At 42.5% G+C, this 13,892-nt stretch overlaps 1 protein-coding gene across 1 annotated transcript; it reads left to right on the top strand.

Moving 5' to 3' along the window:
* Positions 1-1,194: 1,194 nt before the first annotated feature.
* Positions 1,195-11,800, top strand: LOC108606313 (protein O-mannosyl-transferase TMTC2). Its single transcript, XM_033293998.1, has 11 exons — positions 1,195-1,280; positions 2,048-2,603; positions 3,147-3,761; positions 3,832-3,958; positions 3,989-4,345; positions 4,433-4,547; positions 10,086-10,171; positions 10,236-10,618; positions 10,681-10,765; positions 10,840-10,997; positions 11,060-11,800. Exons 1-11 carry the CDS (start codon positions 1,195-1,197, stop codon positions 11,231-11,233), a joined length of 2,742 nt encoding a protein of 913 aa, XP_033149889.1. The 3' UTR covers positions 11,234-11,800.
* The last annotated feature ends 2,092 nt before the right edge of the window (positions 11,801-13,892 follow it).

Here is a 13,892-nt window from a genome sequence, read left to right as displayed (position 1 = left end):
CAGACACACACATACCGCTCTCGCTCTTCCTCTCTTCCTCCTACACTTATTTTTGTGTGTGTGTGTGTGTGTGTGTCTAAGATGCTTTTGGCTTGAGCCAACTCTCTGTTGTGTTGAACGTGCTGTAAGCAAAGCTCATCATTATGGCTCATTAGCAAAGCAATTTTTGTGTGTGTTGTATTTTCATTTCGTATTTCGTATTTCGTTTTGTTGGCCTAGATTTGCACGAGTGTTTGGCCATACTGAATGCGGCTAATTTGCACATAAGCCGTTGCTGCTCTAATCCAACTGCTTATTACAATAAATGATGTTGTGTGAACTCGGAAGACAGCTTAGGCCGCAAAAATAAGAAAAATAATTAAATACACAACATTTCTATGGCATTGTCTGTGTGTGTGTATGAGTGTGTGTGTGTGGTCTGCTGACCATTCAACGTTAACGGCTTAATGCGCCGGCTTGGCGACATGTGTACATTATTTGGGCATATTAAGCGGGAGTGAGTTGAGTGAGGAGTAAGCAACAAACATTGTCATGTTTGGCCCGTAGACAGCTCAACCGGAAGCACACTTGATGCTGGCACACACACACACACACAAACAAAGAGTAGCACACGTTAATATTGCCTGCTGTTGCACGTTCGCTTACTGTCGTCTCACTGCAACAGTTGCGACTTTTAATGTCAACGCAATGCGCTGCTGACTGTAGATGTTTGTGCCTTGCCTGCCTGACTGGCTGACTGGCTGGCTGCCTGCACATGTTGACGTTGGCAACCGCAGCAACAAATGTGCAACAGTAGCAACAGCATCCTGCTGGCTTGACTGTGCCGCCTCATTATGTGTAATGGCTGCAGCCAACATCATCAACAGGCCCAGCCCAACAGCTTGCCAAGCTGCCGCTGCGCCAAAAAGGAAGCCATAAATGCAATCTACCTGCACACACACACACATACAAAGTGCCACAATTCTGTAGTCAGGGAAAATTCCCCTGCTGGCAAAACAATAACAAGCTGGCATAATGAGAATTACAGCAGCAGCCAAAATAAAATAGTTTATTAAAACGCAGCAGCTCTAAGTTTTTATTATTTTCCTTTGCATACAATAGAATTTTGTGTGCGTGTGTGTGTGTGTAAAATTCCTTTCAATTCTTTGGCGCTTTATATTAATCTCTCTTATCTTATCTGCAACTCTTTTCAGCATGGACTACACTTGTCTCTTTTGCTGCGGTCTGGCTTTCGCTTTATATTTGAACACGCTTAATGCGGGTTTCGTCTACGACGACAGGTAAGCGTATAAAACTTTTAAGCTCCACCAAGAATTTATGTATTTTAAGCGCATAAAAAGTGTAGCCATGTAGTGTGAAGTGTAGCCATGTATGTGTGTGTGTGTGTGACTGAGAGCTTGTCAGCTTAAAATCGAATTTGCAGCTACATTTTTGGTTTCTGCATCCACATTTGAGTTCCAAGAAGCAAAACATGCAAAGCAGCAGCCAAATGCCAGAACAACACAAACGATTGACAGCATAAAAAGCTGAAGGGATAATTAGACAAGCAACAAGCATATTCATGTTTGAATGACATCCAAGCTGTTTTGCTGAGTTTTTCTGTATTTACAGCAGTAAAGTTTGCTATTAATGAACTTTAAGCCGACTTAAGCTTCATAATTATACAAAAAAGACCATACAGCAGCAGCTTCTGTAAAAAATACAGTTAAATATATAAAGCTATCTTCTAGGGCAGCAATTGGTATATTCCAGCCATAGATTTTACATCAGCACAACTTTTTTAATATTCCATTTAATATTAAAATTATATTGTGGCTTTCGCTCAATGTTACTTTCAATATATTTTATTTTTGTTTTCATATTATTGTTTTTATTCAGCTTTGCGTGTTATTGCTTAATATTAAATTGCATGGATGCATATTTGTGTGTGAGCAAAAAGCTTGAAAAAATAAACAAGTTACGTTTTTTCGCCGACGCTTTTTCTATGCTTGGCTTTCATGTTAAGCTTCATTATATTAACATTTACACTTCTTGCCTTTTTTTGCAGACGCGCCATTTTGGCCAACGGCGACGTGTCCGGCGCAGCGCCTTGGCAGCGCAGCTTTGGCAATGACTTCTGGGGCACGCCACTTACAGACAGCGGTTCGCACGGCTCGTGGCGGCCGCTTTGCGTGCTCAGCTTCCGGCTTAACTATGTGCTGGGCGGCGGCTTTGCGCCGTGGGGCTTCCATTTGGTCAACAATCTGTTGCACTGCATGGCCACAGCGCTGGTGGTGCGTGTGGCACGCACACTGCTCGCCTCCTTCTGGGCCGTTTTAGCAACAGGCGCGCTCTTTGCCGTGCATCCCATTCACACAGAGGCCGTCGCGGGCGTCGTGGGGCGTGCTGATGTTGCCGCCTGTGTGTGCTACCTGCTGACGTACCTCGCCTACTTGCGCCACATACGCTGGCGAGAGTCCGCCGATCCGCGACAATGGCTGGCCTTGATCCTCACGCTGCTCTTTGCGCTGGCAGCGCTGCTCTGCAAGGAGACGGCCATTACAGCGCTGCTGGTGTGTGCGGCAGTCGATGTGATGCGCAGCCTTTGTGGCTTAGTGGATAAGGTAAGAGTCTTACTAATCATTCCTTGATATGTGTACAAAAATTAAACATTGATTATTAAATGTCAGAGTCAGAGTTAAGAATGGGATCATCAAAATGTTTTCCATACCATAAATCATTCAAAGTTAGAAAATAAACAGTTTGTAGGAGGCTAAGTATATTAAGTTTTTTGTTAATTAAACAGGCGAGTCTTAGAACTCAAAGATCTAATTTTAGTAGGCTGTTTAAGTATTCTTTAATTAAAACTGATGGTTGCTCAATTTCAATACGTTTACTTTATTTTCTTGCTCGTCGACGATCTGTTATACTTACAGGTCTATGTTAGATAAAGTTTATGTTAAAAATTGAATATCGATAGGCTGTTATTATCGAGCGGAGTCTGTATTCAGCTGCCCTATTTATTATTATTCTTAGAATCCCAATATGGGGTAGTTAATCAATTCGATGTGTAAGCTAAGCTTTGTAATTGGAATCACTCTACTTATAGTATACATTCATATTTTAATCTGTTCTGTAATTAAGTTTTATTTTCTTTTCTTTTATAGCAACGTCTGCGTTCGTTGTGCTTTGTATTAGGTGCATTTTGCTGCCTTGCCTATTGCCGTTTAGTGGTGGTGCCGGGACCCCAGACAGTCTTCTCCAGCGCTGACAATCCCATAGCGCGCACAGCTTCCATGTGGACGCGACTGCTGACGTTTCTCTACCTGCCCGTGTTCAACTTTAAGCTGCTGCTGCAGCCGCAAGTGCTCAGCTTTGACTGGGGCATGGACGCCTTGCCGCGCGTGACGTCAATCTGGGACCGGCGCAACACACAGACTGCTTGCTTCTATTGTGTGCTCCTGGGCGTGGCCTGGCACAGCGGCAAGCTTTTGCTGCTGCACAATCGTGAGCAGTCTGCGGCTAGCCCGGAGTATCCACAGTATCACATACAGAAAGTGGGTCGCAAATCACGCGCCAAGCGCAAGCGACTCAACAACAACAACAACAGCAGCAGCAACAGCAATAAGTTTACAGCCTATGAGGCGTGCTTGCAACAGGAGGCGCTGATGTCTATTGCCAAGCACATCCTGGCAGTGATTGCTTACTCACAAAACTCTCTTAATGCGTCTTATGTTGTGGTGGTTGCAACGGAACACCACCAGCACAACAGACAGATAATAGTGATTTCTTTTCCACTAAGCGATTGGTCAACTTGGCGATCTGCTATAAAGCGTTTCGTGGCTCACGCAGCAGCATGCAAGCTCGCCAGCTCAATTTAGCACCACCGCCAGCAACAAAGAGACGCAGCTTGAAGTGCCCAAGCTCTTAATCCGAGCATCCATTGCTAGTCTCAACTCGATGTGGTGTCCAGCAGATTGTGCCCCTAGCTAACGAAGGGAATTATCAGACTTGGTTGGCATGTCTGCGGAGGCGCGCAACGCTTGCATATTGCTCATGTCCTGCGCCTTTCTCACGCTGCCCTTTCTGCCCGCCAGCAATCTCTTCTTTTATGTGGGTTTCGTTGTAGCCGAGCGACTGTTATATTTGCCCAGCGTGGGCTTCTGCCTGCTGGTGGGCTTTGGAGTCTCTAAGCTGTTGGCCTGCGCCTGCGTGCGCTCACCGGGCTCGAGGACACGCTGTGCTTTTCTACTCTGCCTCAGTGTGTTGCTGGCCGCCATGAGTTTGCGTACAGTGCGTCGCAATGAGGACTGGCGAAATGAGGAGAGCCTCTATAGAAGCGCCATTAGCGTCAATCCACCCAAAGGTAAGTAAGCCCAACGACCATACACTGCCATTTGCGCAAATTTTCAATTTCCCCTCTTTTGCTCTTGCTCTCTTTGTCGGTGTTAAGCGCTGGGCAATCTGGGCAGCGTGTTAAGCTCACAGGCGCGCTATGCGGAGGCTAAGCTGGTGCTGCAGGAGGCTATCAAATTCAGGCCCAACATGGCGGACGTGCACTTCAATTTGTGAGTATTGACTGCTACACTTAGCACCCATTTTGGCAAACAGCTTTTGCAACAAAAATTTTAAAAGCACTGGCCCCACTCACCAAAGCGAATCCTTTTGCTATTGTTAATAGTTGCTTTTAGTGCGAACGTACCCAGAGTTGAGTTGGAGCATTAGGTTGGAGAGTTTATTTTTTAAATTAAAATTGTGGAATCTGCTAAATTTCGGAAATTTTTAAGTATCTGTTGACCCAATTCCAATTTCGTGCTATCCCTAACACACACAAATGCATCATCGTCTTGCTTTAACAGCACAGATTAATGACTAACTTTTTCGTTGTTGTTGTTGTTTGCTGCAGGTAGCCATTTTCATTATCTCCTGGCTGCGTAATTTTTTTTTTTTTTTATGCTGCTGCTACTCGACTGCGCATTTAGTGCGACTATTATGCTGCAAGGCTTTTGAGGAACTGTGAGCACAGTTATAATGCAAGCTGCGAGTCGCTGCACGAGCGTAATAGAATGCCAAACAAGCTGTCAAATGAAGCCCATTTTGTTGTTTTCCGTCTCGCAACGACTTGCACGCCACCCACGACAAGTTATTTATATGGCTGGATGGGTGGGTGAGTGGGTAGATGGGCGTTCGGTTGAGTGTCTGCAGTCAGCATGCAGAACTATGCGCATTTAGCTTGCATTTTTTTCCATTGCGCCGTGGCAAAAGTTTTCTAGCACTTTGCTGCTGCTCAACAGAAGTCCTGCGCTATTCCTAGCCCTTTTACATGCTATCCCTATTCGTCTGTCAACGTCTGACATAGTCTGTAAGCGTGCCATTTCGTTTGTTGTCTATTCGCATTGCCTTTTTGCTCATTGCGCATATTTCGCAGCGGCGACGACGGCATAAAGGAAAACGCCAACAACAGCAACAGAGCCAGAGCTGCAGCAGGAGCAAATAAACCTTAATATCGGAATATGGAATGCCAATGGGCTTTCCAACCATGTAAACGAAATATCTATGTTTTTAAAAACAAATGAAATACACGTCATGCTCATATCTGAAACTCATTTTACCACCAAATCTTACTGTCGGATAATCGGATATGATTTAATAAGAGCCGACCACCCCTGCGAACAGAGCTCATGGAGGCTCTGCCATTCTCGTTAAAAATGGAATAAAATTTTCAATTATGGACAGTGTCAGGGAAGACTCCATACAAGCAGCTGTTATAGAGATAAAATGTGTGCATGCAGATGTGATAGTATCTGCTATCTATCTGCCTCCTCGATATTCACTCAAAGAAGCGGATTTCAATAACTTTTTTCAGAGACTTGGGCCGAGATTCATTGTAGGAGGTGATTTTAACGCCAAACATCCATGGTGGGGCTCCAGACTAACTAACCCTAAAGGAAGCGAGCTTTATAAATGCATACGAGCCAATAAATTTATAAGCCTTTCAACAGGAAAACCAACATACTGGCCCACCGATAGCCGCAAAATTCCTGACTTGATGGATTTTATAGTTTTTTCTGGAATTCCACAATCACACATGAATGTTATCGAAAATTTTGACTTAAGCTCTGATCATTCTCCTATAATAGCCACATATTGCGCTGTAGCTTGTATGCATAAAAAACCATATAAAATAATCTCATCAACAACAAACATCAATACGTTTAGAAACCATCTTGAATCAAATGTAAGTTCCAACTTGTCTTTAAAAACAGGAGACGAAATAGATTCTGCAGTAGAGTATTTAACAGCCGCAATACATACAGCGAGTTATATATCCTCTGCTCCTGCAACTTACTGCCAACAAATTAGACCACCATTTATAGCAACTGAAATCCGGTCAATGATACAGAATAAACGGAATTTGCGAAAACGATGGCAGGAAAGCAGATATCCCGCTGACAAGAGACTGTATAACAAGGCAACATCAGATCTTAAAAAAATGTTATCAGACTTAAAGAATGAATCTCTTACCTCTTTTCTTAAAAGTCTAGATCCTCAATCATCAAACTATGAACATATTCTGTGGAGAGCAACAAAATATCTCAAAAGACCGGCTAAGAGAAGCACAGTTGTTAAGAACAATAACGGAGAGTGGTGTAGATCGGATGACAAGATTGCTGAAGCTTTTGCGCACCACTTGCACTCTGTATTTCAGCCAAATAATATTGTAAACGAAACTGTCGAGAGAGATATAGAGAGATTTTTAGTTTCTCCGTGCCAAATGAGCTTACCAATTCGTCGTATACAAACGAAGGAAGTTTTAATGGAAATTAAGAACTTAAAAAACAAAAAAGCGCCCGGCCCGGACAAAATTGATGGACTAACTATAAAAAACTTACCACCAAAATGCATTCGTTTACTAACTCTTATATTTAATGCGATCATGAGACTAGACCATTTTCCTACTCAATGGAAATATGCTGAGGTGGTGATGATTTTAAAGCCAAAGAAACCTGAAACTGAGTTATCGTCGTACCGTCCCATAAGCTTACTGTCAACATTTTCTAAGGTATTTGAAAAAATACTCTTGAAGAGAATGTTGCCTATTTTGGACGAACTCACCATCATTCCCGAATACCAGTTTGGTTTCAGGAGAGGACATGGAACCCCAGAGCAGTGCCATAGAGTGATACATGAAATTATAACAGCATTTGAGTGTAAAGAATACTGCACTGCTGCATTTCTTGATGTTCAATACGAATCTTCTTACATAAATAATTTGCATAGTTAATTATAATTAATAAAACAAAAGCTAAAATAAAAAAATGGCTGCCTGCACCATACTATTTGCTGCTAAAATCGTATCTCGATAAACGCTGCTTCTACGTTCATCAAAAAGAGGAGTCTTCTTCAATAGTAAACATAAATGCTGGCGTCCCACAAGGTAGCGTCCTAGGTCCTGTTTTATATACGCTATTTACTGCTGACATGCCGATTGCAAATAATGTAAGAGTTGCAACCTACGCAGACGACACAGCCATCATAGCAAATAGCTCTCTAAGGGAAGAAGCATCTGAATATCTACAACACGAGCTCGACCTTCTTGAAGAGTGGTTTCAGCGATGGAAAATAAAAGTAAATCCACTTAAGTCTGTACAGGTAACATTTACATTAAGAGCTGGAAACTGCCCAGAAGTGAGATTCAATAACTCACCTATTCCGCAAAGTGACACAGTTAAATATCTTGGCATGCACTTTGATCGCAGGCTTATATGGAAGAACCACATAAAGGCAAAGAGACAACAACTAACTATAAAAGCTAACAAAATGACCTGGTTACTGGGTCGAAATTCTCAAGTCAGCTTAGAAAACAAAATACTGCTATATAAAGCGATTCTCAAGCCTGTCTGGACGTATGGTATACAACTATGGGGGACAGCCAGCAACTCAAACATAGACATCCTCCAGCGCTTCCAATCTAACATGTTAAGAAGAATTGTTAACGCTCCTTTTTATGTGACAAATGCAAATATCCATAATGACTTGAAAATCCCATTTGTGAAAGATGAAATTAGAAAATACAGTATAGCATACGTAAACAAATTACAAAACCATGAAAGTACTCTAGCAATTAATCTTGCAGATAACAGCTTAGAAATTAGAAGGCTTAAAAGAAAACATGTTCTTGATCTCCAGTATTTGTAAAACTTTAAATAGTATGTAATAGAATAGTAAGCTTTATTGAAAGCTTTCTATTACTGTAAATGTTATTGTTACAAAATTTGCTTATTGTCTACGATAGACAGATTGTAAATAAAATCGTTTCAAAAAAAAAAAATACTGTCATTTATTGCTATAAATTCATGTGTCTTAGCTTATTTACTGTAAGCAACCGATTCAGCGAGTTGCCAGACTATGCAATAGCTAGCAAACAAATATTCTTTGAGTTTTTAATTAAATTAGTTTGGCAATTAACTAATTGATTGCTAATTTGAAATATTTTGTTCAATGTTAAGCATTTTGTCAAAGCTTAAGTTTTGGAAAATAGTGGCGGTCGGTCAATTGCGATAACTAAATGTAAGGCGGTCAATCGATTCGAAGCATACTGAGCGCAAATTTATATTTAATTCGTTAACGCAAGTGTAAAATAGTTTAAAAATTCATGCAACCCTTGATTATGTGTATAGAGCACAGCAGCATAAAAAGAAGTTGGCGCAAAGATGCGCCTTGAATATTCAGTGCATCATTTTGAGTCGCGTTCATTTTTTGTTGCTGCTGACTCTGTCAACGTCAGACGCGTTCGCTGTGTCGTGGTCGTGGCTGTGGCTGTGGCTGGGCTTGTTCTTTGTCAGATTATTGCATGCATTTTGGGTTAAGCTAAAACACCACAAGGCGTCCCGCTGCTTGATGTCACACAGCACACTCAAAGTCAATGGTTCAGCATGATGTCACATTTTTAAGGCTGCCGCAGTGTCCTGCTGCTCCTGCTCCTGTTGCGCAAAGAATATGTGTGTGTGTGTGTGTGAGCCGCGAAACCCTTCAATGTGCTGCAGGTCAAGAACAGCAAACACACACACACACAAAGGTCACGACTTATGACTGCCAACGGGATGTGGTTGGGGTGGGGTAACATGTTTGCTTTGCGCTAATCGAAAATCAATGTTGTCAGGCCAACCACAGAAGCAGCAGCAGCAGCCACTGCTCATACTCCCGCACGCTTTGTCATTGAGTCAGTGTCATATCCTGTGCTCAAAGGATAAACAGCTGTTTGCACATACATATATTATTTACTGTGATCAAGTCATCAATAGCAAAATGCTCGCGGCGCTCGCTGCTGCTGTCGTTTGCTTGAGTGATTGCCGCCGCCCACCGACCCAGCCCAGCGCAACCCAACCCAACCTTAACTACAGCAAGCCAAGTGGCACGCACTAAGCCCCAAACAGTCAGCCACCCAACAATATATAGATAGATACGCTGCAGCTGTTGTAAAAAGCAAGCGAATTGTCGAATTTCGTTTGTGTCTGCAGCAAAGCAAACAGGACGTTGCCAGATATCCTGAGCAACACCTTCTGCAACCGAAACCGAAATCCAGCGAAGCGTATAATTTAATTTTTTATTATTTTCTTTTTACTGCTGCTGCTGCTACTTCTGCTAGTCAGTCACTATTTATTGTTGTTGTTTACTGAGCTCCACACACACACACTTGCTAAGGGATAATACTATTTGCCAGCGAACTAGTACAATGCCGGCAGTTGTAGTTGGATATCAGTCTGACAAGTTTTATTATCAAATACTTTACTTTAATTTAAGTGTAATTTTGATAGAAAAGACAGTTTTTATTAAATGCAGGCTGAAGTATTTGCAACTGCTTTAAGCGTTACTTTACTTTGCTGCCTATGCTATTTTATTTTCGTGCCACGTTTGACATCGCCTAGTTGCGCCTTTCACTAGCAGTCGACTGTTAGCCACTTGACAAGTTCGCTGGCTGCGGCGCCCGCTCAAGTGGCAACTGGGAGTGGAAGTGGAAGTGGGAGTGGAACAGTCTCTAATTAGATCTCAAGCGCTTGCTCTAGAATGCAGCTTATAACTTTCACTTGCACTTTCTTTTCCAGGGGCATACTGCATCAGAACCAGCAGGACTATCAGGCGGCTGTCGAGTGTTTTCAGCGTGCAATTAAATTCCGCTCGAGCCTGGCAGGTAAGTGTCGTACAGTGCCAGTGCCACAAATTTGATTAAAATTAACTCTATTTATTTATTGCAGTGGCCTATCTGAACCTAGGCATATCATTCATAGCGCTGGGCAAGCGTCAGCAGGCTATAGAGGTGTTGCAACAAGGCGCTACGCTAGATGGCGCCACAGTGCGTGATCGTGCGGCACATGATCAGGCCAGAAGCTCAGCGTACTTGCAACTGGGTGCGCTCTATGTGGAGCAGGGCAAGCTGCAGCAGGCGCTGGCTGTCTATCGCGAGGCGCTGTCCTCACTCCCAGCGCATCATCGTGAGGTGCTGTACCAGCGCATAGGCGATGTTTGCGGTCGACTGCAGCAATGGGACGAGGCGGAGCGACATCATCGCGCTGCCTTGGCACTGCAGCCGAATCAGGTGGCCGCCCATCTGTCCTATGGCATCACGCTGGCCAGGAATGTAAGTTGAAACTCTGGGCCACAACTCTTGCTGCAATGTTTTAAACAACTTTTCCCTTACAGAGCAGTCGCGCGGCGGAGGCTGAAATGTGGTTTAAGCGCGCTTTGCAGCTGGCGCCCGAACAGGCCAGTGTCTATCATCATTATGGTGAGTTGGCCACAATATAAACTCAAAGTGCCAAAACTAAGTTGCGACTTTCGCCTTTCCCCTCCCCCCCACAGCTGAGTTTCTCGCCTTGCAATCGCGTCATCACGAGTCCGCTGTTTATCACTGTCGTGCCGCAGAGCTGGCGCCCACGGATTATGCCCTGGTGGTGGCAGCTGCCACATCGCTGCGTCTGCTTGATCGCAAACAGGAGGCGGAGCATTGGTATCGCAAGGTGCGCAGCAACTTTTGATAAACAATTTAAATTGCAACTAATGTTTAATTATATTTGCGCAGGCTGTGGCTTTGCGTCCCAATGATGCGCATGCACACACTAATCTGGGCGCCATACTGCATCTGCTGGGACGCACTCATCATGCGGCGGCTAGCTATAAGGCAGCGCTGCGACTGCAGCCGGACGACAGCATCACGTTGGGCAATCTGGCCAAGTTGGGCGTGACAAATGTGTAGCTGAGCTAATTAAACGCAGAGCGAAAGTTATTTTTATAGCCACAACTCTACAGAATTTATACCAAAGGACTTCTATAGACACACACACACATACACAAACAAACAGACACACACACACACTTATGTATATCAAAAGTTTAGCAAGGCGTGTAAATAGTGCAAAGCAAAGCAGCGACCAAAGCAAGTCAAACAAAAAAGGCTAAAGAATTTATGAAGTCAAGTATGGAGAAGCGTGCAGTCTGATAGCTAAAAGGAAATATATATATTGATATATTACAGATACAGAGAGAACAATAATTAAAATACCTAAATGTTAAGCGAAAATGAAATATCTGTACAGCAATTTCAATGCAAAGCTCAAAAATATGTAAATTAATGTAAATACTACCAAAAGCCTAATCGTAATTAATTAAAAGAATTACATATATATAGATAATTAATTTATATGTGCGTACGACTGTATATGATTCTATATGCCTATCAATGTGGTGGCTTCTTGAGCTAGGTTTTATAATTTTGATTGTACAAAAATAAAAACTATATATTTAAAGTGCATATAATTAAAAGAGAAGCAAACACTGTTTGAAAATACAAATCAATGTCGTTTTTAATGGCTAGCAAGCTAGTTGAGTGCCCACTAAGGCTGCTCCAGCTGATGACTTTTGACATGCAAAGGCAAGAGCTGACAGCTCCTCGCTCTAACGGTGTCATGTGGCGCTGCAGCCAACCAACTACTTCAACGTCTGCATTTGTGGGTGGGGATGGGGGGCACTTAATGTGCGCGCTAGTTTCGTTCGAGCTCACTAATTGTAAAGCGCCTTGTCTGCCTGGCCTGGCCTGGCCTGGCTCGGGTCTGCCCGGACTGCATCACAGTCCATTGATGCGCTCAGACTGTACTTACAAGCGCACTCGTTAGCTTCAACAATGTGGCAGGACTCTGATGGCGCCAAGAGCTGCGAGCTGCGAGCTGAGCGCTGAGCATCGAGCGCGCTAATTACTGACAGCCTTAGCAATGAAGCATGCGGATTTATGACAAGCCAACGTCAACATCTCGACTACTTGAGCGTGGCAGCTTAAGCGCAGCTCAGTCCTTGCTTACGTATGTCCTTTTGGGAGGCGAAAATCTCAGAGAGTCCAGACTCTCGACTGACAAATGCAGCTGCAAAACTAATTTCAGCTAATTATGGCTGCCGGCGACAGCGTCCGCAAAAGGAAATACACACAAAAGAAAGAAAGAGATGGCATCATGCATAGGTTTGCTTTTGGTAGTTTTGTTTTAATTGTGGCTTACGTTTGATTTGGCCAGCGGGCAAACATACAACAGCCAAAATGGCAGCCTCAAAAAACAAAAGCAAATATGCTGGTACCACTCACACACACATACTAACGAACATTTTATTTACAAGCGAGTGAAGACAAATCTAAAATCATTTGTTATTTGCACATTTGCCATGAGCTAAAACTTTTGCCGCACACAGCGCTCTTAAATCGCTTTTGATGAGGGTCAAAGCAACATCAAATGCTGACCATTCACCACCCCCCTAACCCACCACACAGTACAGCCAACAACTAACCGCATTGCCTGCAGCACGCGCATGTTTAAAAATTTTCAGCTTCTTTCTCTTTTTTTTTTTGCTCAGTCCTCAAACAATGCACACCACGCTTTTCATGTGTTTTCCCACATTACATTTTGCAGCTGGTGCCCAGTAGTCAGCCAATTAGTCAGTGTAAAGCGCCATATACTTTTGGCTGCGTGTTGCATGTTGCACTTATGTCAATGCCAGTCGTTAAGGCAGAGCCAGCAGCTCACACTTGACAGGCGCCAAGCAAGACCAAACGTGACAACGTCAACACTTTTGCATTCGCATAATAATCATATTGCGCTATAAAAAAACGCGACAGCAATAATGTTGATAAAAAATAAGATGCAAATTTATTTAAATGCAGCAAGTCGAAGATTGAATGCGCTTTAGTTTGTTATGGAGAACAAGGATTTTCATGAAGAACCAAAGCGTGGAAAAAGATGAATCAAATAAAAATGTAATAAATATATTTTGCATTGAAAAAAGAATTATATTAATATGCTCAATACGCTTAAGCAAATTTATTGATAATAATTTATTTTTATTATTTTTTTTATAAAGCTGCTGGACTTGAAAAGTTTTAAAATTTCTTACAATTTCTTAAACATAAAACAATCTAACGTGGTACGGAATTTTAAATCTACTGCAAACCAACCCAGAATCCGCTTCGAGTTGCTTTTGAGAGATACATATTGTACTTTAAGATACTTTTTATGAATGATCGCCATAGTAAAATATTTGCACCAATAAAATCTCTCTCTATTTTTAGTCAACAATAAATATAAATTGTATAAAATGAATTGAATTTCGTGAGCTTAAATAATCAATTAAACCAATAAATATGAAAGTTAAATTTATGTTTTTGCGGAATAAACATTTTTGACGTTTTATATTGTGCTTGCATTTTCTTTTTCAATATGATTTTGTAACTTTAGCTTCCACTGGGGCGTATACGTTACAGATTCGTTAATACTCTGCTTTAAGCTTATAAAAAAAATACAGCTGACAGTTGACAGTTGAAGCTAAAGCAAGGAAGCTGGCAGCGTCAGCAGCGCGTTGCACAACATTCTATTTCT

Source organism: Drosophila busckii, chromosome 2L (genome assembly GCF_011750605.1).
Source record: "Drosophila busckii strain San Diego stock center, stock number 13000-0081.31 chromosome 2L, ASM1175060v1, whole genome shotgun sequence".
NCBI lineage: Eukaryota > Metazoa > Arthropoda > Insecta > Diptera > Drosophilidae > Drosophila > Drosophila busckii.
The sequence above is the reverse complement of the archived record's forward strand: the minus strand, read 5'-3'. Positions and strand labels throughout refer to the sequence as shown.